Raw genomic sequence first — 26266 nt, forward strand, 5'->3', positions numbered from 1 at the left:
TGAAGGACTTATAAAATAGTTAACCAGACTATTCATGTAATGTTTCATGAATAGTCAAAACATAACTGTATATTAAGTGCTTACAGAGCAAATAACTGTTTATTTACTATTTTTAAGGGGAGTATTTCTGTAATATTTGTAAAGTTATATCCAATTTCAAGATTAGAAGAGAATCGATCAGTAGTCCAGAGACTGGTATGAGTATTTATGTTTTATATTCAATGAAACAAATGTAATAAAAATGTCTTACCATTTTCAGCCTATAAATGCAGTAGCACCATTTACTTTGAGACATTTTAAGTGAAGATCAAACGTCATGCATGGCAAACAACATCACAATTGCTTTGCCGAGACACTCAGGAAAAGCCTGATCAGTGTAAGAACCAATAAAACATAAGTTCTTACTGCAAAGTCATTGATGCGCGACGACAAGTCAAGCACTTGCTCTCTGGCCGAACGCAGCTCCACGCCCTCACGTTGCAGCTTGTCCTTCATCTTGTTCAGAGTCTTCATCATCTCCTCCTTCTCCTGGGTCTTTGTCTCACACTCCCTCTCTTTCCTCTCCAGCTTAGCCATTAGCTCTGCATGGTCTGCAGTTCAACAAGAAGGCATAAAGGTGTTCACTTGATGCAGATTTTGTTCAGGAAATCCATGCAGGCTGGTAGCAAGCTCCTCACCTTTCCTGAACTTCTCGGCCTGCTCTCGCCACAATTTCACCTCATTTTCGTTGACCAGCCTGCGAAGTGGACAGAGACAAATAAGTACAAGGTTGCAGAAGAGTGCTCTACAGGCGGGGTCAACTGCATTCCAACTGAGTCAAGCCGGGATGGTCCAAGGGAATTTAATCATTGACCTATTGATCAGTGACACTGATCAATAGGTCAATGGTTGACTTCCCTTATCAATGATGGCATTTGAACAGCATTGACTGAGTTGAAGCAGTTTGAAGCTTAGAAGGAAAACATTAGTGCTGGGATTAACCCTGCGGGGCTGAAAGTGGTTATGTTTTTTTTTTTTTTTCAGGTATTATCTCTGGGACTTGGCTTCGCTTGGAAATAGGTCATGTTATGCAAGATATCAGAGTTGAGAGTGGCGATAATGACATGAGACATATAAACTCAAAGATTAGCAACAGGATATTTTAAGATGTTGTTAAGGATGATGAAAGATTGGAAAGTGAAACCTTGAGGAGCGCTGGTAGCCTTGGCTAGAGATGAGAGAATAAACATGTTTCAGCAGCAATAATCATTGCAAATTATGCCTCAAAATAACAAGGAAACAACCATTGAGTTTGATATTGTAACAGGTGAACAGCCCTACAAATATATCAATGACCTTTAACCTTTTTCATATATTCTCCCACAACAACTACATACCTCAGTGTAATTGATTGGTATTTTATGTCAATGACCAACACAACATGCACTAGTTTGTGTTGTTTTATCATGTTTAAAGCCATCAAAACATAAAATTTGAGGTTATGAGAAAACAGGAAAAAGTTGAGGGGGATAGTAGAAACGTTTGTAAGGCACTGTAACTACTTTAGGAAAACAATTCACACTTAGCTACTTTACTAAGCAGTTTAGAAACAAAATGCTCAATAATATCATTCGTGATCAAGGATTTAGCTTGATCGCGAAATCCTTTCTCTAATTACACCAAGAATGAATAAAACTAATTCTCTCTTCTTCATCTGCAGGTCAAACCTGGAGACCTTTACATTGCTGTGGAAAACTCTGATTTCCACAATGCTTTAATTTCATGCCCTGCACGCGTGTCCTTCACCGTCATCACGCTGACCGCAGATGATGAATGACTTCTCCTGACAGTTGTTTTAACAGTTGCTCCAACAAGCCTCCCTTCTCCCTCCGAGTTTTCACGGCACGAGCCTCAACATTTTCACCCATTCGCTGTCAAGTCGACGCAATGTGGAACGATTCGTTTACGTTCCCCTTTTTTCCAGGCGCAAATTACTCTCCGAGAGTTTATGGAAACACACAATAAGACTTTGGCCGAGGCGTAAAGTGAGTGGGTAGAGTTTGACCGATGTGGTGGATCAGTGATGGGCAGGAATGAACGTTTCTGCGCACTCCTGGAAAGGATTGCACTCAAGTGATTGCAAAAACAATGGTGGTTGAATTAGTGAACAAAGCATAAGCTGTCAGGGGCCAAAAGTGAGCCACGCTACATGCTTTATGGTGCTTTCACCACAGAGACTAAACACATTAATCACCGATCAGGAGCTCAGTTTAAACATAACAAAAGTAAGGAGAAGACAGATGGTGAAAACAGGAATAGAAGCCTGTCAGAAGAAGAAACTGAGGTGTTGTGGTGTATAGAACAAGGGCCTAAAAATCATCATCTTACCCTGCCAACAAAATGTATTAAATCAGCTGAAAACAACATCAGGTCAGTCTCTGAAATCAATGAGACCATCCACCGCAGACATCAGGAAATGTTAACGATCTTTTGGAAAGCATTCTTGTTGAGCAGCAACCACGACGACACATCCAAACCACCGATTTATAATTCTTACTTCTCCTGAATAAAATGATGCTGCCTCCTTGTTGCTTCCCTGACTGCTGAAGAGTGCTTGTTTCACTGCATCTCAACATGACTGACTTAGACAGACTATTAATGCGATTAGAGCAGGTTTCCTTTGATCTACGGCTTTTGCTTTCATGCCCAACTCGCGCTCTGAGTGGGCCTTCCTCAGAGTCGGCCACCGGCCCCCTGCTGCTGCCGTCAAATCGCCTCATCTTGTCTGAGAAGACCGAAGCCCCAGCTCCCAACACAACAGAGAGCCAGATTTAATCAACCCTTGAAAGGCTGGAGTATTCTTATTAAAGTTGATTTTATTCTAGAGTTTCTTTTTGTTGCATTATGGTGTTTTCATCAGGTTTTGATCTTAGTGCTGATGATTTAATCAAGAATAGGAGCAAGTCCAGCATGAAATAAAGCTTTGAAAATGGTGTGAAGAGAGTACTAAAACTATATTATTTACAGAGTAATGATTGGCCAAAAAAAAAAAAAAAAACTTTAAAACACAATTCTAAGCCATTTGTTGTTTTACTTTAGAATATCTTTGAAAAAATATATATTTCAAAAGGTGAACAAAGATTGCGTACACATAGTGGTACATTTACTTTCTTATGACAATATTGCATAAGACCCATAAAATATATTATTGATACAGGAATGTAATGCTGTTGCCTAATTAGAAATAGGCAAACTGTTGACTTGAAATATTATTTTAATTTTTATTATTTTGTAGTTTAATAAGATGCATGTGCAAGTAATAGCAGAAAACAATCTGATAATTTTTTTTATGATAAAGATATAATTATGCTATAGGACTTGATAAAGTTTAGTCTGTTGGCCTTATTCGTAGTTGATAGATCAAAAACAACTACAAACATCAAATTGGTGTCAAATTGGAATACTGTTGCTACCAGTTTATTGTTGAGCAGTAAAGTGCCAATGAACAGCAGTATGAGGAATGGCTTCACTTACATGCGAATAATGTTCTTAACACTGAAGTTGTCGAGTGGGGAGACGTCTGGGTCCTCTCCCTTTTCGTCCTGCAGGACAATCTGCTGAAGGATCCTGTCTAAAAGCTGCCAGTGCTGCAAGCTGCAACCTCCACGTTTATCTGAAAACAAAGAAAAACTCTTGTTTGTAACATTTGTGAGTCCAAATGAACCCAGAGTGAACCTGTTCCATCTGTACTAGAGATATTTTGGCCCGTTTCTCTTCGACTCACAGGGCATCTGCAGGCAGTGCTGAAGGATCGAGAGAAGATGTGGGTAGGAATCTGTGTGGCTCAGTTTTTTCTTGATCAGCTCAAACATGGCACCAGCGCTCTTTGTGTCCACATGAGACTAACAAAGCAAAAAAGAAGGTGTTTTATTTCCAACGCAGACCTAACTTTAGAATAAAATGCTTTGATGTAAAAAAGAGAAACCCACTATATCAAATCTTTTGGCTTGCTCAGAGTCGTCCTCGTTTCTCACCATCTCAAAGAAGTCCAAATGTCTGGGAAAAGAGGCAAAACATTGTGACATTTTGGAAACGCGAGCAGCACTAACAGCACAACAGCAGATGATCACTCACCTGTCCAGAGTGGCGTTGTCGTGCTCTCTGAGTTTATCAATAACCGGCTGAATGCCCAGCATCAGGAACTCGTACCTCAAGTGGAGACGAAACTCAAGGTTGTCCTGAAAGCAACAGGCAGTACAACAATATTCAAAATACCTGCAACTGCATAGTTGGAAATTATCTGGCAATATTTAATGTAAAAAAAAATATATAATAATGATTTAATGTTAAAACAGGAAGTCAGGAATTGTAAAATGTTCCAGAGAACCACGTGTGGATTTATTGATTGGTAAGAAACTCAAGCTTATCTCATCATCTTTTGAAAGAAACCACTGATAGATAAAACACAAAAACGTTGATTAGCACGTGCAGACCTCCCCGGCTCCAGCATTGAGCACCGCGTTGATGAAGGACATGATTGCCGTCTTCAAGCTGACTTCGTCCCTGTAGCGGCCAGTGCTTCTGTCCAGCTCATTGAGGAGTGTCTGAATATAAAATGCAGTTCAGAGTTCAAAGAGTCAGATTCAAACTGTGATAAGTGGTAATGAAGGCATGCTAAGGAGCCCGTATTACGCTGACAATATCAAAGAAAAGAAGGTGACACAGGGTCACTGCCCTGTGTCACCTTTAACCGTCCATCCTTTGTTAAACTTACCCTAACATACTTCAGAACTTTAATCACAGTTCAAACCGACATTTAAAGGCTTCCAAAGCTCGCAATGATTCAGATCCTAGGGTGATGGTTTACTCTGTCATGGTACAATTTACTGCAGACCCCCCAGGGGCACATGTAAGATGTGGTTGTTGACTCAGTCCTGCTACTTACTAAAGCACTCAACACCCTGCGACCTTGACAAGTTTTAAATCCAATGGCTTGTGTGCCTGACCCACGACCAACCAGTTGAGTTGCACAAGTAGCTAAATTTAAAAATGACCACAGTGATGGATGTAGGCAGGCATCTTGGGAAGTTTGCTTGTACCACAGACATGTGCTAGAGGTTTGAGCCATCACTTCTTTCTATTTTAATTCCAATGTGGAAGACTTGGTTTTAATTTGTCTGAAGCAAATTTTCTTTTGGTTTTCCAAATGTTTTTGTGAGTTGCCAAGACTAGATTAAAATACACAAAAGAAAATGACCTTTGGATGCTGAAAATGTGACTATTCAGAAAAAGTGCAACAGTCAATATTTTCCGAAACCACCAAGCTAGAGCGTTAGGAACTAACTGGTGTCCAGAATTAATATCTAGACAGAAAATCAAATATTGGCATAGCTAAGTTGTTTCAAAAGAATACAAAGCATCAAACTTAGCAAGGTTAGTAGAAATATGTAAGACTCAAACTGCTGTGATTATCAACTGTAAAGAGAAAGAAGTATTTACTGTGAAAGCCTGAACATTTTCCTAATTCTTATAGACTGTGACAGAGTGAGAGAGAGCAAAACTTTTACCAGATAACAGAAAGGTTGAATAAAGTACGGTTTGCTCCAAATATGAAATATATTAAGACTGCTCACAATTGGAAGCCAGAAGTATTTTAAATACTTTTCTTCTGTCATATGCTATGATCCGTAAGGAAAAATCTTAATATTTCAATGGACATGAGAAGGTCAGCGTGTTGCAAAAAAAAACATAGATTTTTTTGTTAAGAAAAAGATAAAGACTTAATAACAATGTCAACTTCAAAAGATTCCCCCCAAAAAAACCTGGCTGAAAAGAAGTAAAATCGAAATAAATTAGGGATATTTAAAGCCTACTACACATTATCCACAATAACAGCAATATTACTTCAGCTCAGCTTTACTCACCTGGAATCGAGTCCTCTCTGCAGCGTATTTTTGGTAATGCGCCATGGCCTGCAGCACCTTCTTGTGTCCATCAGGCACCAAGCAAACGGCTCCGAGAATCTCCAGAACCGCCACTTTAGTTTTAATGTTCTCCATCCGCAGGCTCTGAGAGATGGTGTTGATGCTTTGCGGATGGGCCAAGACGTGCGCGCGTCCCTGCGAGTTGTTCATCAGGGCCTTGATGCAGCCGATGACTGAAGTGTGGATGCGGCTCTCTGACGTCTCATAGTCCATGCTGCGCAGGAAATTGAGCAGGCAGGTGAGTCCGTCGAGTTCGATGAATCGTGTGACAAACCTAAAGAATAAAGATGGAGAAAATTAAGTGAATGTAATGTAATGTAAATTGCTCTTTATTAGCAGATGTTGGTCTCTGAGGCCCTATGTCAAGTACTTGTGACTCAAATTTAGATCAAAGATATTTATTTTATAATAGGTAATAATTTCTAATTTTTGATATGGCTCTCTACCTAGAGTGCTTGTCTATCAGGGATTGTTCAACAACTCAAAAATACAATGTGTGACCTTTTCTCTATACAATGTGTGACCTTTATTGGTTATTGTCAAACCAATAAAGAAGGAATAACAATGTTACATACAGTTTAAGCAGTGTAAGACAATATGACTGTATTTAAAAAAATAATAATTTTTGATTTTGATTTAATTGTCTAAATGTGAGCAGAAGTTGTCTGGACAAAATTACAGTGTTGATGTCAGATGTAAGAGGAGGAAAAAAATAGCTGGTTGGAGACGATAGAAAGGTACCAACTTCTTCAACTAAGCACAAATTAGCTCAGACTCACCAAGAATAGATAATGAAGGATTGGAAATGCATTTTCTGATCTGTAGAGTCTGGACTTCCCAAGACATTCAGATGATTCATTTGCTTTTCTCTTTGCTGCTGAGACATTTCAGTCTCTCTAAGGATCATTTCTCTTCTATTCCACTCATTCGAAAAGATTGCTTCAAGCAAGAACCGCCACCGCTCATAATGTCCTGGTTTATTTCTTCAGTTTGACAAAAATCATTTTGCTTCAGTAAAGTGGAGGATTCACAATGGATCTTCTTCATTGCATCCAAACACACCCACATCTTTCATTCATTCTACTTGAACACATTTCTCTGCATCCGGGATCCACACCGAAAGGGCCACCAAAGCAAAAACCAAAAACTTCCTAAAGCTAAAACTGTACAACCTTCTCCGCTTCAAAGCTGATGTTAGCTGAACTAATTAGAAATCAGAGAGTCGATGACCTCTACAGGAGCGAAGTGACTAGCAGGAGATGTAAACACTGAGGGATGTCACGTCCAGTGAGCACAGTGTGGGCTGCTTTGTAAATGAGCATCCCACTCAATAAGATTCCTGATAGACCTCATAAATTATTTCAGACAAATGAGGGTTTGTGAGAGGGAGACATAGAGGACAGACGTGATGCGGAGGGCGAGGGTGAAAGAGACGCTGAAAGTTATGATTTATAGCAACTTCTGGCATTGTTGAGCATTGTTTATAATTACTAGCTCAACGCCAATTCCTCACCTCCTTCTGCTGTTTTGGCAGAAACATGTAAAAAAAAAAAAACACACAAAAAAAACCAGTTTATAGCATTTACTTTGAGGCAAGGGCTCCTCCTTTTCTCACCACAGATGAATAAGAGATCACAAGCAGATGTCTAGATAGCAGCAAAAACACTACTGCTCTGAAATATTTGTGATTTCCTCCTGATTGAGAACACCTACAAGTTATACATGCAATCAGCCACTCTTAACACACTGAAGTCTTGAAGTTCCCACCCAGCATACAGTGCATTTTTTGTCTGAGCACAAAAGCAGCAGCCCTTGTCCTGCACCAAGGTGGCGACAGATGAATCCCATGCATTAAATATGACTTGATTTAAATTCAAAGCAGGCACTGGGAGCTCGATCGAGACACAACTAGCCCAACGATGAGGAGTTGCACATTTGATATCTGTGAGGAGTGTTTGGATAGCATGCTGGAATAGTCCTTCGCCTGCTCATGAACCGAGGGCTCTCTCTGGAAGAGCTTTCATAGTTGAGGAGAAATTAGGCTGAACATCCCTGTGATTAATGTATGGAAAGCGGAGGGTGAGAGCTGTTGTTCTTGGAGTCTCAAATCAAAAGCATGGATGAGATTCAAGGCTCTGCATGCTGGCTGCTTCAAATCGCTCCGCCGAATTGTCGACCGTTTGCCAGAAAACACACACAAAACCCAAACTATGAGCATTAAACTAATGCATGTGTGTGTGATTTATGCATGCAAGACATTAGCATAAACGTGCATGCAGGATTTCAACGGGAGGTTCATTTGTGTCTAATCTTCTGCCGTCTCCTTTTACTCCAGTGAGCTCTTAAATAAATGAATCTCCTCCTGCGCCCTATAACTGACATTCACACTCAGTTGATTGGCATAAAGGTCTTATTGCATTTCTTTCCAATTGGAACAAGTGCTGCATACTTCAAGCCTCACCTGGGATCAGCTAATGCTGCATATGAGCTGACTTGGGCTGCTGAATGGCACTTAAAGTAATTCAACTGCACACATTTTTCAGAAAAAGAAAATCAAAAACAAGCATTAGTTAAATCTAGGCTCAGATTATTCAAGTAAAACAATGGCTTAAAGAAGTCATCGAATAGAATAAGTTCTGGACTTCAATCCAGACTGAATGACGATCTGAAAATTATACAACATCTTAATTTTAATGATTTCACCTCTATGGAAAACATGGATTAAACATTGGAATTAGGCATACACCTAAAAAAGAAAAAGTCACAGTAGAAAAATGCAGCTATGAAACTACATTAGAATTTGGTAATTTTTTATTCGACCTCAGTGGTCAGGGGGTTTTTATCAACTCGCTAGGTGCGACTGTTGTCTTCACACCAATGTTTCCAATGAAAGAACAATAAAACAACAGAACATTTCTGATCGTTTTGGACAGGAAAAACAGAACAAAAACGCCACAGTGCTCTTGGTTTAGGCAGCAAGTGAAGGAAGAGAGTGTTATCTTTAACACAAGGTTAAAGACAGCACCTCTCAACTCTTATTTGCATTTTTTTTTTGTCATTTGGATGTTTAAACATGATAAAGAAAGGTATAGTTGACAAGACATGAAAAATAATTAAGTGAATCAAGTTTTGGTTAAATGTTCTTAAAGATTTATATTACTTATAACAATTTATTGACAACTTAGCAGTTTAGTGTCACAAACAAACATTTCCAGGCATAAAATTATTTTTTTATGCTTTAATTTGTTAGCAAAATTAATAAAAATGATTTGCTCATCAGTGATCTTCCAGACTTTTGGCCTTATCTTGAAATCTCATTCGCTTAATAAGCAGAACGAAGCGGAAAGTAATCCAGAAGCCCACACTTAAATTCAGAACTGGAGTCCAGCTAAACGTACTGTTTGAGGTTTCAGCTTCAGAACCAAAACGGTTTTCCTGTTTGAACCGAGAATGACCCCAGAGTGGCAGACAGTCTGCCTCGAAGCACAGCCACACACACTTATCCAAGTCCAGCCCTTCCAAATGCAAAAACTCAAGCGATCATGTGCTCCCCGGAGCCATTCTGCTGCCCTTCGTATTCACACACACACACACACCTAAAAGTCTCTCTCAAACACCCACTCGTTTCCATCCAGGGACACTCAGTCACACACAGGACTGATTTGACTAGAAAGGAAGAATGTGAATAAGAGGCCAAGAAAGGCTGTCAGAGGTGCCAATTACAGCACCCTGACTGGAGGTTTTTGTGTATCGTGTAGTATCAGCACAGCTCTCATTTAAATGCTTTTCACTTGTGAGGCCTGGTGTTTAACCGAGGTAACATGAAGGCTGAACAAAGGACAATGCACATAAAACCAACATAAACAGAATACGATTAAAGCCTCAGCCAAAGGGCACATCTGTAGCAAATGTTTGCAAAACACATCAAGCCTTGGACAGAGGAGTTCTTCTGGACTAAGTTTATAGGCATGTCCACAGGGAGCGGTTCATACGCGGGGTCAGCCGATCTTAGGTGGGTCTTGGGCTCATAATGTCTCCTGTCAGTGGTCAATAAAGTCAGCAGGACAAACAGCAGTGCACTTCCACAAAACTCAAGTAAAAAAATAAAAAAAATAATACTATTTTATTTTAAGACGAAATTATATTTTAAAAACATCATTCTCCCATGGTATTAGGAGTGACTTGAAGCTAGCTCAAAGAGATTAGGAAATTGTTTTCTGAGGCTATAAATTAAGTAAAAATTAGACTCTCTGTGCAGTCAGACCACAGGAATCACTCCCTGATGTCTGTTAAAAAGAGCAAACCCTCAGTCTCCTGCCTTTGCCCCGATTCACTGGTTTTCCGTCATATAATTTATTGCAGTCCAATCAATGACAAATTTCCCACAAATGTCAGCAGCATCGTGTAAAAAATGTGCTGCGTGAAAACGAAAATAAATTACATTGCATGATGAGGAGTGGAGATATGTATATTGTCACACTGAAAAGAACTGATGACTTTTAATTGTCCAATAACGATAATAAACAATAGAAGATGTATGAGTCTATTAAACAGCTTTGCACTTAAAAATGTTACCACAATGAAACATGATAGCCGAGGTGATATTTTAGACTGTCCTCACAACATTATATTATTAAAAACTGTTAAGAACAATGTTTATGGATAAATAAAGTTGACCGTTACCATTACTGGGAGATTTCCAAATAACGCTCAACATTGCCTAAATCAACATGTTCTAAGACAGAGAAGATGAAAGCTGTGAAAGATAAAACCAAAAGTGTTCTGCAACAAATTCAACCTTCTGAAAGCAAAGCCTCCCTTTTCTATTTGCTTGATTTCTCCTTTAATGCTGAAGTATCCGCCTGAATGTCCAGTTTCCATAAAGAAATAGTTCAACTTTTAAAAGTTTTATTCTTGCGTCTTTTGTCCTTCACTTTACACAAAGCACTGATACAAATAACTAAATGTGCTTCACTCAGGAAAAGCTTCTATACTGCAGTATTGTTACTGCCACGAGAGGTTAGAGGTTAATTCATTTAATGCAAAAATAGCTAATTTGTAGTTTCTGACAAAATCACCAATCAGGGCCAGTCACGTTTTATTTTTACTTACAGTTATCTCAATAAATGCACCGAAAAAGTGACAAAAATCAAAAGTGTACATCATCCTTTCTTAGTTCATAAGTTTGTTAGAAGGTTCAAATAAGGTCTGCCTTGCAGGACACACCATTTGCCTTGCAGCCATTAACTCAATTGAAAACCGTGAGGAAGAAAATTGATAGTCTCAGCATCTAAAGATGTATGCGAGTTGGATAATATTCGACAAAATCTGTTTCCTCTTTCCTGATGTTTCAACTTTTGGTTAAATAGAAAAAAACACACACAAAAAAACGAGTTCAGTGAGTACGAAATTTAAATGCACAACTCAAGCTGCTTACTACTTTTTCCACATGAAAAACTTTAAAGAAGTCAGAGTATTTCACAAGTCAGACCAGGGAGTTTACGAGAAAAAAAAAAAATCTTTTTCTTTTCCTAACAACTGAAACATAAATTTACTAGAGGTATAAACAAAGGTCATATTGGGTATTTTTACACATTTGCAATTATGGAGAGTGGGGTTTGGTGAAATGGTCTATTTCTGCAAAACAGTTTTTGTTCTGCTTGTCATCTATGTTACAATAGAAATGTTTTGTGGTGTAAATAGTCATCTGGTGCTGAGGTGACGAGGTGCAAAAAGCTTCAACAGAGAGTCTGCTGGAACCGCTATGAAATTGTTGAGGTTTGAACTGTTATAGATGGACACACACACGCACGCACGCACACACGCACGCACGCACGCACGCACACACACACACATTCTTTAACACATAATAAATACTCTGATTCTTCAGACACAAAGAGTGTGGATCGCTTTCTACCTAATACAGAAGTCTACATGCACAACACTTGTGTACACAACACACAGACCCACTAAGTATAGAAAAATGCCAAATGGCTTATGCAAAGAAGCCATTTTTGGAAACCAGTACTCTAGTAACAGAGGGTATATCTGACCAGCTAAGATTCAACATTAAGACAACCATCAAACATCCAACTTTTTACCTTATTTTGACTCTGTTTTTGAGAAACAAAGTGTGACAATTAGAGATATCTAGAGTCTACTTTGCAGACTGACACCAACTCTTATTTTTTTTTGTTATTATTTTTTTAGTTTTATACTCTCTTTACAAATAAAAACCTGGAAAGAGTGAAACCCTGCATCATTTTTCTTCCACTTCAGAATTATGTGTGACCTTTGGCCTTTCACACACAAAAAATCAGTGAAACAAACTCCAAGAAAGGACATTGCATATTTGTCAATATACCAAGCTAAAGGTCACACAGGAAGTTTAGAAGTTAGTGATTTGTGTGATTACATAACACATCAAACCTCACTAATAGATTCTAGTACAAGCCATTTGTTTATCATCTATTCTGTACATATTTAATAACAGCTCCAGCTTTATCTACCCCAAAAATTTGACCGTAGCACTCCACTCGGCTTTCCGCTGAAACTCCCTTTTCACTACATGGTATCAGACGTCGGAAAGAAGCAAACGCATCTGCGTCTCGAACACTCTTTAAAGATGTAATGCTTTGCTCTCCCTCTGAAACGTATTGCGTAATATATGAAAACAGAGGTTTTCCTCCCAGTCAAAGCAGGACTTTAAGAGATCTGACTGTTCTGAATAATAATTTCTGCTTGTGTTGGTAGCAGAACTTCCAAAGGGTTATTGACTCAGGAGCAGGAGAAGAGACTGAACTAGGGCTCAAGTCAATATTCCTGCTGGAAGAGATTTGCAAAACAATGTCCAGACAGCTGTCATGGGAAGCACAGAGATGCTCTGCTTGCACTGCGGCGCATTATGGGTCACAACGGCCTCACTGACCTGAAAGGAAAAAAAATAAAAATCTTTGTTTCCCTATCCTCCTGCAATAATGTTTCAACTAAATGGCAGCAGTTGTGGGGTTTCGTGTCTCAGATGCAAGAATGCACACACAGACGCTTTGAGTAGAACCACAAATATCAGCACAGATGTGGATTTAACTCAAGAGGCTAACAGTTATGCAACAGCGCTGACACAATTACATGCAACAAATATTGAAATATTTAGAAGATAAATTAAAGTGCGACACAGACTGTGTATCTGCTACACGGCTGCATGTTTTGTATATGTCCATCAGCCCTGACATGCCTGTTTGAGTTTAGATTTAGCTTTTTGTGGGTAAATACACAGGCCCAGCTCCATTTGATGGATGATAAACAATACAGATCTTACAGAAGGAGAACATTTTCAGTGTGCCTATATTTGTCTGTTCAGAAAGAGTAAAACATTTGATGAATTACATGAAGTATTGACTGCGGCATCGGAATAAACCCTCCCCGTGACTTTTCTTTACTTTGGCTCGTCAAGGTCCACTTGTATTTCTGCAAAGCGGCGTATTTATGTTTTATTTGTTGAGATCCAATTTTCTTAATCAACGTCGGCTAAAAAGAAAAGTCTGAGTTACGGACTAATGAGGGAGCAAAACGTGGCTTCTTCCATCTTTAACGTTGTTACTACATGTCCCTGCAACCTGCCAAAAAGGGTCACCAGCTGAGTCAAATAAAGAGGCTGAAAGCTCACATGATTTAATGAGAATCAAGTTGTCTCATAAAGTACAGTAAACATAAACAGAAGTAATGAAGAGATTTTATCTAAAAAAGGAGAAACGTCTGAGAATGAATCTTGAGAGCAATGTCTGAAGGGTCATAGTTTAACCTTAAACTACATTGGCAAAAACTCAAAATATTCAGTAAAGTATAAAAAAAAGGTTTTAACTTACCTGACTTTTTTTTTCCAGAAAACAAAGGACTTCTCACTCATTTAAGTCAAATTCATGTCAATACTATCTTATTGATCCCAAAGGGAAATTAAATGTTATTATAACTCATGTTAATTCAAAGTCTTCAAAGAGTTGTTGTAGATAGTGGTGACAGATTTCCTGAAGCAGTCCTTACTACAGTGAATTGGAAGAAGCCTCTGAATGAAGACACCGTTTTTCCAAGACAGTCTTATGAAGAGAATTTTTAAGTATTCATTCAGCTGTATAAAAGGTATTTCAAGGCCAAATCCATTTGCCTTTTGCTCAAGCAAAAGTCAAAGCATCATGTCAGTTCTTTTGCCCAAAGAGTTTGCGAGGAATAAAAAAAAATCCCCACCTGTAAACAACTTTTCTTGGGGTTGATACGTTGAGATAAAGAAGTGTTGGAGCAAAGCTTGAACAGGCTTTAGTTGATTTCCAGTTTTCTCTTGACGGGCCGATTCTGAATTTGTTCTTGAGAATGCCAAAACAAGCAAATCCACATGTTCATCAACCGATATTACTAAACTCAAGACCACAACAACAAAAAAGAGCAAAAATCACTCACTGATATGCTGATAAACCAAGAATAGTGGGGGTTTTCAACACTGATGCATTTAATGGAGTAAAACATATAATTAACATTTGATTACTTTTCATTTGACCTACGGATCGCTCATCAGAGCTAATCAAGTGAAAACTGGCTCCCTTAGTCCATGATTGATTGGTGCATGCCTGGCAGGCACAGTCAAACTATACAAAAAGCACTGATGAGGTGATTTTCTTTCCCAATATTTCGCTGGAGCCAAGCTGAAAATCTGACCATAATCATTCACAGGCCAAATCTATTTACCTTTTGGCCTGTGGAAAGGTAAAGTTATTTATGAATATTACTTAAGTTACAGGTGCATATTAAACAATATTAAAGTATCTTCTCAAGGTTTGCGTTTCAGATAAATGTACTGCATCCGCTTTAATTTTAGGCTCCACAAATAAAAAAATAAAATAAAAAAAGGAGGCATTTGTACATTAAGGAGCTACAATTGCACATAATGCAAAAAAAAAAAAAAGAATTGAGATACATGTCACCTTGCTATACAAATTACCATCTTGCGTGAGAGTGTGACAGCAACGGATGGATCATTGACAATGTGCTCTTGTTGTGCCCTCTGCCTGGCACAGTGCATACCCAGCATGTGTTTAGCTCCTGTGGCCCTGCAAAACAAGCTGAGGGCAACAAGGCGCCCTCTTCACAGCCAGGCCCAGCTGCCTCTGGGAAGACGCCAGGAGAAAAAGAGAGGGAGGCCACTTGAGGCAGGCATGAATCAAGGCCGAATACGGACAGAGACAACCGTGTCCCACAAAAGCTGGCCATAAAAACAGCATGACGACTCACCGAGGGCATAGAGAAACGATCCACAAAGTTCACGACAAGCTCAGATTTCTTGCCGACCTTTAAGCTCTGAACCATCTTTTTTCCCCCTTTGACATTCATGTGTCTCAAATTTGACCAAGGCTGGATATTAACCCACGGCCCACAAATCCCCCAGACATCCATATTCTGTGGGAGGCACCTGGAACCCACATCAGGTTTACAGTAGTGAGAAACATGTGCGGGTTAATGGGCCATAACTCATCCTGAGAAGAACAGCACCGGTGCAGGTGCATCACTAAAGAGTGCTCATTGAGCCGTTACAGTTTGATGAAGTAAATTATCTGAATTAAACACAAACAAACACTTGAAGGAGAAGCAGGAACAAGAGTAAAGATGTTGGGAAAACAAAACGAAAAAGGGATTACCGTCACACGACAATGCTCTGCTTGTAATGTAGTCTTAAAAATACATTTCTTGTCCAAAAACCTGTAAAGTTAATAAAATCACTGTCATCACGAAACCCACAACTGTTTTAGTGATCTGCATCTCAATACCTTTATTGTCAGATCATGGGTCAGAGATAGCAAGGACAGGGTAGCTGATCAATTTTGAATCAATTGAAACAACAGAGAGGCTGCAAACAATGAGAGTGGGAGTTTAAACTATTTGTGCTAATAAGTGATAAGACATGATAAACTCAATCAAACGACAAGCCACCATCAACGCTTTGAATGGAAAACAATTTACAGAATACTGCCGCCAGCAAGACTGAGACAAAATCAATTATTAAAAAAAAGAGTTTAAATTGCTGTGAAGAAAGCTTTAGGGGACATTTGAAAGACCAAGACGTGGCGATTTTCTTTCAACTAATAGACTGAGCTGCCATGAAGACAATCCTGCTCAGGAATGGCAGTTGGCAGGTGTGAGTGTTTCTGCTCACACATTGAGGCTGAGGCCTCTCAAAGCTGGTCTACTATTAAAGAGGACAGCAAATAAGTCACTCCAAGAAAAACATCAAAGATAGACTGATATACTGTGGGAGGCAGTGAGATTGGTTGTGGTAAGGGTATTTTCCCCATTGAAGTGCCCCTTAAGACTATTTAATACAAAAGGGGCAACTTGCAAAAGATTGTACTTTTACCACAATGTTAAGCTTAATCGTTCAAATAAGTGCAATTTACACAAATGAGCAAGAATTTGTGTAAATTGCACTTTAAACAAAATTGACCATTCTGACTTCAAAACCTCAATCGGTCCATCTCTAAGCGTCATCAACAGAGCAAAACACAAAATGGTCAAAGACAGACTGACTGCTTAGATGACAAACAGGCCGACTTAATGACATTTTGAGATAAAAGACGGCTGATGATTTGCCAGCATCTGTCGCCGGTTATTTCATTAGGCTGGTAAACAAACAACGCATGCGGACACATGTGCAGAGCAGACAGCCTCATCAGCACGGCTGCTTCCCATTACCTGCACATAGCTGAGAGAAGTGGAAATAACTGCAAAGACGACAGAAAAGAAGAAAGGAGGTCCAAGAAGCTGAGACAAAGAATGACAAAAAATGATTGAGAAGGGATGTGAAAATAACAAGCAAATGTAGGGAATCACCAGGCAGGGCCAGTGTCCTTCAACTTTTAAATTTATCTCTGTCCCAGCATACATTCATCAAATAAGTATGTCTTAAACAGGTTTCTGTAGAACTTGTTTCTGTACTTCGGTCATTTTTGCATCTGAGTCAGGTGTGGACAAGGTACCCATTCAAGAGCTGAGGGCTGGAGTTTGTCACCACTGATGCACAAGGTGCCATTTTAGATCAAAATTCATCTCAAGGACTGGAACAAAAAAAAAAGAGCAAATGGGCCCATGTGCATTTGGAACACACACCCAACAACGTTTATGTTCACTTGGCCTATAAACACAAAACCCACTTTGTATCTCCCCATGGCATAAAAATAAAATAAAATCAACAGGCCCACTTTGGTTCAGACCCCCCACGTCTTACGAATGGCTGACGTATACGGATGTAAGGGTGTCGTAGATTGCAAGAGGAGAGCAGTTTGCACTAGTGGGATGTCTGATGTCCTCAAATGGCTCTTTGTGTTGATGTGTGAGGCCTAAGAGCTGCCGAAGGCCAAGTCAGGGAAGGGAAAAGCTAAACTGCGGTGCTAAAAATACCTCTAATTGGTTGCATTTCAGTTGGAAGTAATTAAGTGGGGATAATTCCAAATGACAAGAGGCGCTATTATTGTAAAGCAAATCTTTCCAGTAGTATGTTACATTATTAGTCGTAATTAGTTTGTGGGATATTACCTCAACAAGTCAAATGGCAGGAATGCGTGACTTGACTGAGAGCCATGCAATGCAGAGCCCTGGACTCTCTGCAGCCCAGGAAAACACCACAGGAGGGACATACCTCATTGGCTGGGTTCGGAGTGCCGTCTTCAGATCTTCCACCACCTTGTTCCGCATTTCCATTTCTTCCTCATCGAAGGCAAACAATGTCTGCATCTGCAAATATAACAAGGAATTCAGATCATTGTGGATCCAGTTCAAAATCGCTGGTGATATTTCTGTTCATCCCTTCATCATTTTGCAGTTTTTGTCATCTCATCCGTGTCTATTTTGGATACCAAACGGTGCCAAAATGGGATGTTTTACATTGACTATACATTAAAATCTTTTCTTAAAATCTTTGACGATAATTTAGCCCGGAATTATTTTTGGTTTAGTCAGAGATTTTCATATCTTAGAGGTTCTTATATTATTGCATCATTTTGATCATTTCCTGGTATGTTTACCAGGAAATGATCAAAATGATTTTTTACTCTCCACAGGGAGAGTTAAAAAAAATAAAAATAAATAAAAAAATCTACAATTTCAAAACAATTTTTTCAAATTGGTAGGGGTTTTTTTCCCACCAAAATCTATGCCTACATCAAGATGGGAGGTGGAAACAGAAAGAAAAAATATATTTTGCAAAAATGTGAACAGGCCTTGGAGATTTCATAAATCACAAGCCGTTTCAAAGAATTCTTGTCAAGTTCAGATTTGATCAGTCCGAGTAATAAAGATTTTGAACCAGAGATGATCAAATGCAGTCCAGAGAAAATCAAGTATACTTTTAGTTATGAAGCTACAAAGTAGATGCTAACATTACCGCTGTAACATCTAATGGTTTGCCAACTGCAGTCCATCCTTACAGGGCTTGTAAATGATTCATATCTTATTTTCCACACTTTCCACAGAAATGCCCAGAACCCTACCACAGTGTAACAGACTACGCTCTTTTACTCTTTTGTAACAGAGCGTTGTCGGCCAGATTGATGAGCAGTCTTTATTACTCTTTATGTAATGTTACTGCATAAAGAGAAACATAAAAAAAAAAACTTTTTACTTTTTTACTTGTAATTTAAAGTCTTGTACACTGATACAGTTTGTCATGTTTTCACCGTCATATCCATAGCCCACAACAACAACAACTTAAACTTACTTCATAAGAAATAGCATCAAGTTAATATCTTGTCACCCACAGGCACAATCACTTAAAAACCGTTGTATGTTCCCCTTCTTTCAGTAACTTTTCTTTCAAGAGAAACCGAACACCATGTCAACAGAAGTTATGCAGACAACTGGCTCTAATCAAACTTACAACAAACAGGGCAAATAATAAAAAACACTCAAACCAGTGTTTGTGTTAATGCATCTCTGCATCACTTAAAAGGTTTCGTCAGTAACATCAAAGAGCAGCTGTGCTCCCATTAGTCACGGCTTCTGTTTAGCCTCTCCGGGCGTTTTCCGTGGCTGCTCACTGCCAAAGTGGTCGACCTGAGTTTATTTCAACACTTTGAGTCAGATCTGCCAACTCTGAAAAGATGTCTTCTTTTCTGGTCCTTCAACAGGGTATCCGAGTTGAAATTGGCTTTGCAAAACCTACAGCGTGTAACTCTTATAGTCAACTAAGGCTTAACTGTAAGTTTGACTGCTCGGCAACTTTGTACAGCAGAGTTAGTGCTTAATCGAAAAATGCTACAGTCAAAACATTTATCAAGTTGACTTAGTCTCAACTGCAGACAGTCCAGAAGCCCTGAAGAGGCAGTTCTCTTAGCCAACTCTCGATGTCAGAGTCTAGCCAGCAGCTTCTTCCTTACATCTGTTATTTGTAAGCTCATTCATACCTGTGGCCAACATCCACACAAGGATACCATTACAGCCTGTTGGTAAACCAGCAGATGGTACTTCCCTGAGTATTTATTATAGGAAATGCAGCCCAGAGCCAGAACATTGCCTTAGAGCTGATCATCAGTGCATTGTTACCAGCCGGATTGGTGCTGCTGCTCTAAAGACTAATGTAGACCATGTGAGTCACTGGCATGCCAATTAAAAATATGGCTTTAATACTAAGAGGGAGGGGAAAAAGAACACACATTAATGTGTTTAAATAAAGATGAAGCAATAGACAAAGTATTAGGTTAATCAAACAAGTAAAAATTATTTCTTAGGCATTAAAAAAAAATAGCTCCAACATCTTTTGTTTTTTATTCATGCTGTTGATTTGAGGTTTCAGAATGTTGAGAATTATGCAACATTATCATTAAAGCCTAAAAGATTTTACGCTATATTAAAATTTGCGAGTGATAGTTTGATTTCAGAATTCATATATTTGGTTTTAATGATCACTTCATAATATTTAAAGTGATCTGCTGGTATTGAAATCACACAACAGCCATTAAAATAAGGATGCTGCTTTTCCAGAGTAATCATAATCCCCGTCATAGATTAAGGTAATTCAGTTGTTTGCGAATCATAACTTGTGCCAGTAGATGTCACTATAGCCAACAGTTGAATACATTTAAAATACTTCTGTTAGTTTGCAAGTTGCTAAGTGATGTAGGACCACAAGACATTAAAGATTTTGTTGTTTCTAATCAGGTCTTGTGGTTCAAGACTATTCTACATTCCGAGAGTCAGAACTAAACATGGAGAAGCAGCATTTTTTATTTTTTTTGCATGATTTTTGAATTTGGAACAATCTTCCAGTGTTACAGAGAAGCAGCTTCGGCTTATTCCAACTAGCTATTTTGCTCAAAAAGGTTTAAGATATGGTTTTCCAAGGTCATTTTAAATCACTTCTATCAAAAAAGTTGTGTAATTCTACAGGATTACTGCTGTGGCTCTTGTTGAAATGGTAACAAAAACCAAAACTGAAATAAATATCCACTGCGTTAAAACATATCTCAGGGAAAACCGTAGTTTTAGCTGACAGCTTTATCTGATGGTCAAATAACAACAGTTTATAAGATGAGGCGAAATCAGTTAAGCAGTTGATTTAATACACAATAAATAATTTGATACCTGATGTTTGGGCTTATTAAGTTGCTGCCATGTCATGGCTGAGTGACTTGCTTAATCTCAGGTTAGAAGCTTTTAATCCTTTTTATTTTTTTTTTTGGGAAAGCTTACTCCATCATCAGGTTAGTAACGTCAGGACAGCAAGCACATTTGGGTTATAACTGTACGGCCAGCAAACAACCTTTGAGCTCCGACGTGACTTTATGAATGAATGTCAAGATGTAGGTCATGAAACAGACTCTCAGGCCGACGGAGCCAAAGTGAAATCATCCAATAACTCAGCTACTGTAGAAGGTCTGTCCCCGGTGAGCTCAATTACTTGCCAAGACATGAAGTCATGGATCTGCAGTGTGGATGAACTCAGGGGCTCCGGCATCGAGAACAAGGAGGGTTGCAAATAAGGATGAAAAACGTTTTGGAAGATGGAAAGATGAATATTGGAGCCAAAAGGAGGGAGATGAACAAAAGAGTGTTTGTTCAATTTTAGAAATACCTGAATAGAATCATAGTATTGGAATCTCCCTAATACAAGCTAGATTATGTCTGAGAATTTTATAACTGGTTGCTTCCAATGTCTAAATCCTCCCCCTGATATTAAAGTAATTACTTAAACTGACACTGTTACGACCAAGCCTGTGGGGCGTTACAATAATCGGGACCTCGTCCAGGATCCATTGACCGTTTTTTGGCATGGATTGACTCTCTTTAAGTGAGGTCACTGAAAATTGATTTAAATCGATTTGAGAGTCACGTCTTCAGAGGTTTTGTTTATCGTTTTCTATCCATATTTTTATGGAGGAAAATCTGGTCTCAATTTAGGAGTTCACGGCACTAAAACGATAAGAGACAAACAAGTAGCAGAAAGTGGACTTATTGGTTTAAAGAGTTCCACGTATATTGAAGCAGGCTTTTCACGAACGATCTGGACAAATCGGTTTGTAGCAAATGTACTAAAAAAAGGAAAGGCTGAAACATATCGCTGACAGGGAGTTTGATGACAGTGTGTCTGACACCTAATGGCACAGCAGGCGCTGCTGCAGTGCTGGTGGATTTTTCAGCTCTTGGCAGCTTACAAATCAGAGTTTTCTCTGAGCTCGGCTTACAGTGTGATGTTGTTTGTGAAAGGCTGGGTGCTGCCTGACTCAGACAGTAAAAACTGTTCACCCAGATTTTGAGACTGAAGTAATGGAAATATAGAATCTTGTTTTGCCTGTATGTTCGCCATGTGAACCTTCAGTGGTCTCAAAACCCAAAACGAAACAAAAGCTGTTGCTGCTTGCTTCTATGAGAAAAAAAAATTATTGCCCAAAAAAGTAACTGTTTACTTACAGATGTCTGTTTTTGCTTTTGTTTCACCGTATTATGTTTTTGATCACATGCATTTTAATGTTAGACTATAATAATCTAATAATAACCTGAGCTTTTCTCAGAAGCAGCTGAAGTCCGATTTATTCAGGATGACTTTTAACTACTTTTGGGATTGTATGATTTGTCTCAATTTTTTTAACTGCCGTTTTATTTTTTTTCTTTAACCTCCTTTGTTTTTGATTTATTTGTTTGTTTTAAGGTATATGCAGTCATTGTTATATTGCATTGTGGTTTTTGACCTGTGCATGGTGCCATATAAATTAAGATGCTTACATACTAATGGCCTTTTTAGAGCCATTCAGAGGTGGAGGTGCTGGTCTGCTTTGGATCAGTGTCCTCCTACATGAGGTGAGTCTGCTTGAGCTCCAATTGCGTTTTGTCACTCCACAGAATTTCTTTCACAAAAGTCATGGGAATCATTAGGATGTTTATGGAAAATCTGGGACAGGTCTTTGTGTTTCATTTGGTTAATAGTTGTTTCCACTGTGGTTCTCTCCACTTATGCTCATTTTACCTGGTTTCTTTCTTCTTTTTTTAAATTACGAATCGTAAATTGCCAGACCTTGTATAGCGCTCTATCAAGTCAAGAGGATTACAGAGCACTTTAAACATCATTCAGTTATTTCACCAATTCACACACACATTCACATGCCGACGCTGGTAAGCAACACTGTGCATGCTGCTCACCGTTTTGTATTTTATTCATTTGTGAATAAAGTCACTTACTGTGATTATATGGAAAGAGTACTAGAAATAGATTTGTTACCCCTTCCAGACAGATGTCAATGACAGTTCTTATGTTGCTTTTTGAGATCTTTCAGCCTACTTCATGTTGTCAGACAAGTTCTATTTAAGTGATATCTAAATTTGTAATCAAACTTTGGTGTGGCAAGTAAAATTGAAAACTTTCTAAAAGTGAAATTGTTAATTCCTGATTTTATTAAGGGGGACTAATTCTTTTCCACATAGTGACAGGTTGGTTTGGCTTTTTTTCCCCCAATTTACATAATTAACTATTACCATCTGATAAAACTTTTTTTTTTTAAATCTACACAGGTTTTGTCCAACCTAAAATAACATTTGATGGCCTAAAATAATTGTGAGAAAAACAAAATAAATCTATAGGGATGCAAAATAACTTTATGACAATCAACATTATTTCATTATGTTTTGTCTGACTGCTCATATTGATTTGCATGTATCATATCGAGACAGTCGTCTGATCTACAACTTGGAAAGACTCGCATGAATAAAGAAACAAATCTCAAGCTAAGTATAATGTGGACAGATTGTGATTAACATTGCTCATCTATAAAGTTCCTGCTTACATGTCAGCCTCCTAAAATATCATGTTTTATGACTCCCAAACATTTTTGGAGCCAACATGTCGTCCACATAAGGACTCTGGGGGAGAGGTCAACAGCACAAACTGGTCACTGAATCAAAAAACACAACTTCCCCAGAAAGGCGCATGTTAAACGACAATGAACTCGCCGCAGAAGAGAAATTTGTTATGGTGTCAAGCTGTTTTCACTGGCTGCTATACTGGCTGGAAAATAGTGTATACTGTCATCTTGACTCTGGGTCGCTGACAGTTATGCCCACTTACTGAACTGCTGAGTGTCTAAATGGTCTGTTTGTCATCACAGTGTGTGCATGCGTGTGTGTGTGTGAAGGGGTGGGTGTGTGTGTGTGCGCGTGTGTGAATGCGGGGGTCAAAGAGAAGGAATGTGGTCATGTGAGTGCAATCTGCAGTCAGCAGGGACACGATAAAAAATTCACCCTGAGAGATGTCTGAGAAAGAATGGCTGAGAGAGCAGTGACCTCTTGAGAGGAGAGAGCTTAAATTAAGTGAGGTATTTTAAAAAGAATGTAAAGTTAGGGTAAAACAAAAGTACACCCTAAAATATACTATACTATAATAGACAGTGGTAACATTTTTGGTCCACTTCTTCCCAATGGTTTTTCAGCTCATTTAGACCTTTGTTGAGGTCTGGACTTTGACTGGGCTACCCCTTAATTCTGTTCTCTCACAGCTACTCAAATTTCACTCCTGAATAGTTTAGTCTGAAAATAAGCTCTGGATTAACTAAATTGGGTGACCAGATCCTGTGACAGGCCTACAGTCATCATACCTTCACCACCGTGCTTGACATACGTGGAGACGCGATTGTGTCAATATTTGCTATTTAATTTCCAATCAATTTTATAGTCAGAGATGAAGCTTGTTTAGGGGGTGAAGTAGGGTGTATTGTAATTTTTTAGCAGAAACTGAGCAGGAACTGTGAAGACTAGAAACGGTTTTCAATGTCCCTGTTGCAAATTACATTGTTTTACAAGCCAATGGAGATCAACTCGTTATGTTCTGATACGCAACATTTGAAAGCAGAGTTACTTTGTTTTGAACAGGACTGTATGTGCAAATTTAAATAGGAAAAAACAAAAAAAAAACAATCGAAACAAAAAGGACAGAAACTTACAGCGGCCATGGAGTTGATGCGATCTATGTAGTAGTCGGGCCAGCTGGTAGCCAGCTTGTTGGGGTCTTCTTGCTCCTAAACACAAAGAAACATAATTAAGTTTTTGTATGTTACAGTTCAGCCGTGATGAAATAACAAGAAAATAAACAGATCGTATTAAAACATTTGTTGTCTCAGCACAGATCACAGTCAGAAGTTTCTATCACAATCAGAACAATGCATACAGTAAGTCATTGTTTGTAAGCTCAAGGATTAGCTCATAAGCCGGCTTGTCTTCCGCACTTAAGTAACGAGCCTTGTCAGCTATTAGAGAGGTTTATTAAAAGATGGAAATGAGTAACAGGAAAAGTATTTCATTTTTATTTGTATTTGCTAATCCATGTTGGTAATTTTATTCTTTAACGTGGTGCTGCTTTTCGAGTAATAAACGAAAAGAAGCTAATAAAGACTATAAAATAAAGACTAATATTCCAAAAATTGTGGAAATAGTCACATTAATTCAAGCTAAAAAAAATTTATTTTACCACTTAAAATGTTCCTTCATTTTCCATATTTAAAGCATTTTTCTTTTTTTTTTATATGATAGAGGAAAATAGCGCTAAATGTTAATCTGCATTTGTCCTTTTTTATATATATAAATAATACATTTCCAACAATTGAGTCCTGCATATGCGATCAGTATCTTTGAATCTACTACTCTTCAGTGAAATCCAGGGACACCAAATATCTTTATAAGTTAAGCAGAAGTTCACCTGTGCTGTTCGGCAAAAACTTCAGAAAACTGGATCAAGCAGCATCACGAGGACAAAGGGAAATTAAGAAGATCAGGGATAAAGCAAAGCTGTAGACAAAACTATTCACATGATTGAATCCAAGTAAAACACATTGAAGTTTATGAGACAAAATGTAAAAACTCTCAAGCAGTATTATTACTCTTACAAAGCACTCAATTCCATAGATCGTATTCCTAATAGGGACATCGAGACTTTGCAAACAAATCTGTGCTTTCTTTAGATGCAGTGAGAAAACTAGAACTGTGACTGATTCCAGCTTTCTAACAAGCTTATTTTCCACTGGCTTTGTCATTTACTGAGTGCTAATACTCTTTTACAGACCACTTGATAAGCTCACATTCCCTTCACACAAAACTATCCAAGTTTCAGCTTGCTCCAGCCATCTCTTGGTATTTTTAGTAAAAACCTACCAAGCATCCTTCTAGGGAGACCTGGGTAAAAAAATTGAAAAAGTTTAATTGGTGGGATGTCCATTTAATCATTTCTACTTTAACAATTTTATTTACTCTGAAAGCATGTTTATGCTGTGGCAAGAATCCATTTACTCTGTAATCAAAATTAATGACATGCTGCTTCAATATTTGCAACGTAGCACCACACAGTTAAAGCAAATTAGCCTTTCTGCTGATCAAGTCGGTCAAAGTCCAGAATGAAATTCCACTTAATTGATTTTCCCTCAGACATAACATCCTTTAATTGTCTACATTAAAACGGGAGATTTAAGTTCGGCCATATAATGAGCAACAGAATCAGCAAATCCTCTGATTGTGGAAAAAGGCTCCAGCTTTCCTGGACTCTGTACAAGTTTAGTCAATGTACATTTCAGTCCCTGTAATGACCATTGTTTCTGAGGTCCAGCACTCGGTGCCAGAAAGCTGGTTCAACCCTGAAGGGCTGAAAGGAAACAAAAACAATAAAACTCACTGTGCTGCTAAGCCTGTGTTTTTAAAGCTGGCCCATCTTTCCCAATGCCGACACGCTGAGGACGCGATGCCAGACAGATTCTGATGTTTAGATTAACAATCTAACTGCCCCTCCATGACCCTTT

General features: G+C 38.6%; 1 protein-coding gene across 5 annotated transcripts in view; it reads right to left on the reverse strand.

Annotated features, from left to right (window-relative positions):
• Positions 1-26266, reverse strand: part of daam2 (dishevelled associated activator of morphogenesis 2) — a 102636-nt gene that overhangs the window by 20185 nt on the left and 56185 nt on the right. For 3 of the 5 annotated variants that reach the window (XM_081602905.1, XM_081602903.1, XM_081602904.1), the window contains exons 4-14: positions 24425-24499; positions 17641-17735; positions 5904-6237; positions 4473-4583; positions 4114-4217; positions 3969-4035; positions 3764-3881; positions 3514-3652; positions 1184-1207; positions 678-736; positions 406-590 (exon numbers count right to left, since the gene is read on the reverse strand). In XM_081602905.1, the coding sequence (XP_081459031.1) occupies positions 406-590; positions 678-736; positions 1184-1207; positions 3514-3652; positions 3764-3881; positions 3969-4035; positions 4114-4217; positions 4473-4583; positions 5904-6237; positions 17641-17735; positions 24425-24499 (1311 nt within the window). The remainder of the gene's footprint in view (positions 1-405; positions 591-677; positions 737-1183; positions 1208-3513; positions 3653-3763; positions 3882-3968; positions 4036-4113; positions 4218-4472; positions 4584-5903; positions 6238-17640; positions 17736-24424; positions 24500-26266) is intronic. The other 2 variants (XM_081602906.1, XM_008399651.3) reach the window with 1 other exon arrangement.

The sequence above is a fragment of the Poecilia reticulata genome, chromosome 22, assembly GCF_904066995.2.
Source record: "Poecilia reticulata chromosome 22, P_reticulata-male-v2, whole genome shotgun sequence".
In the NCBI taxonomy this organism is placed as follows: Eukaryota; Metazoa; Chordata; class Actinopteri; order Cyprinodontiformes; family Poeciliidae; genus Poecilia; species Poecilia reticulata.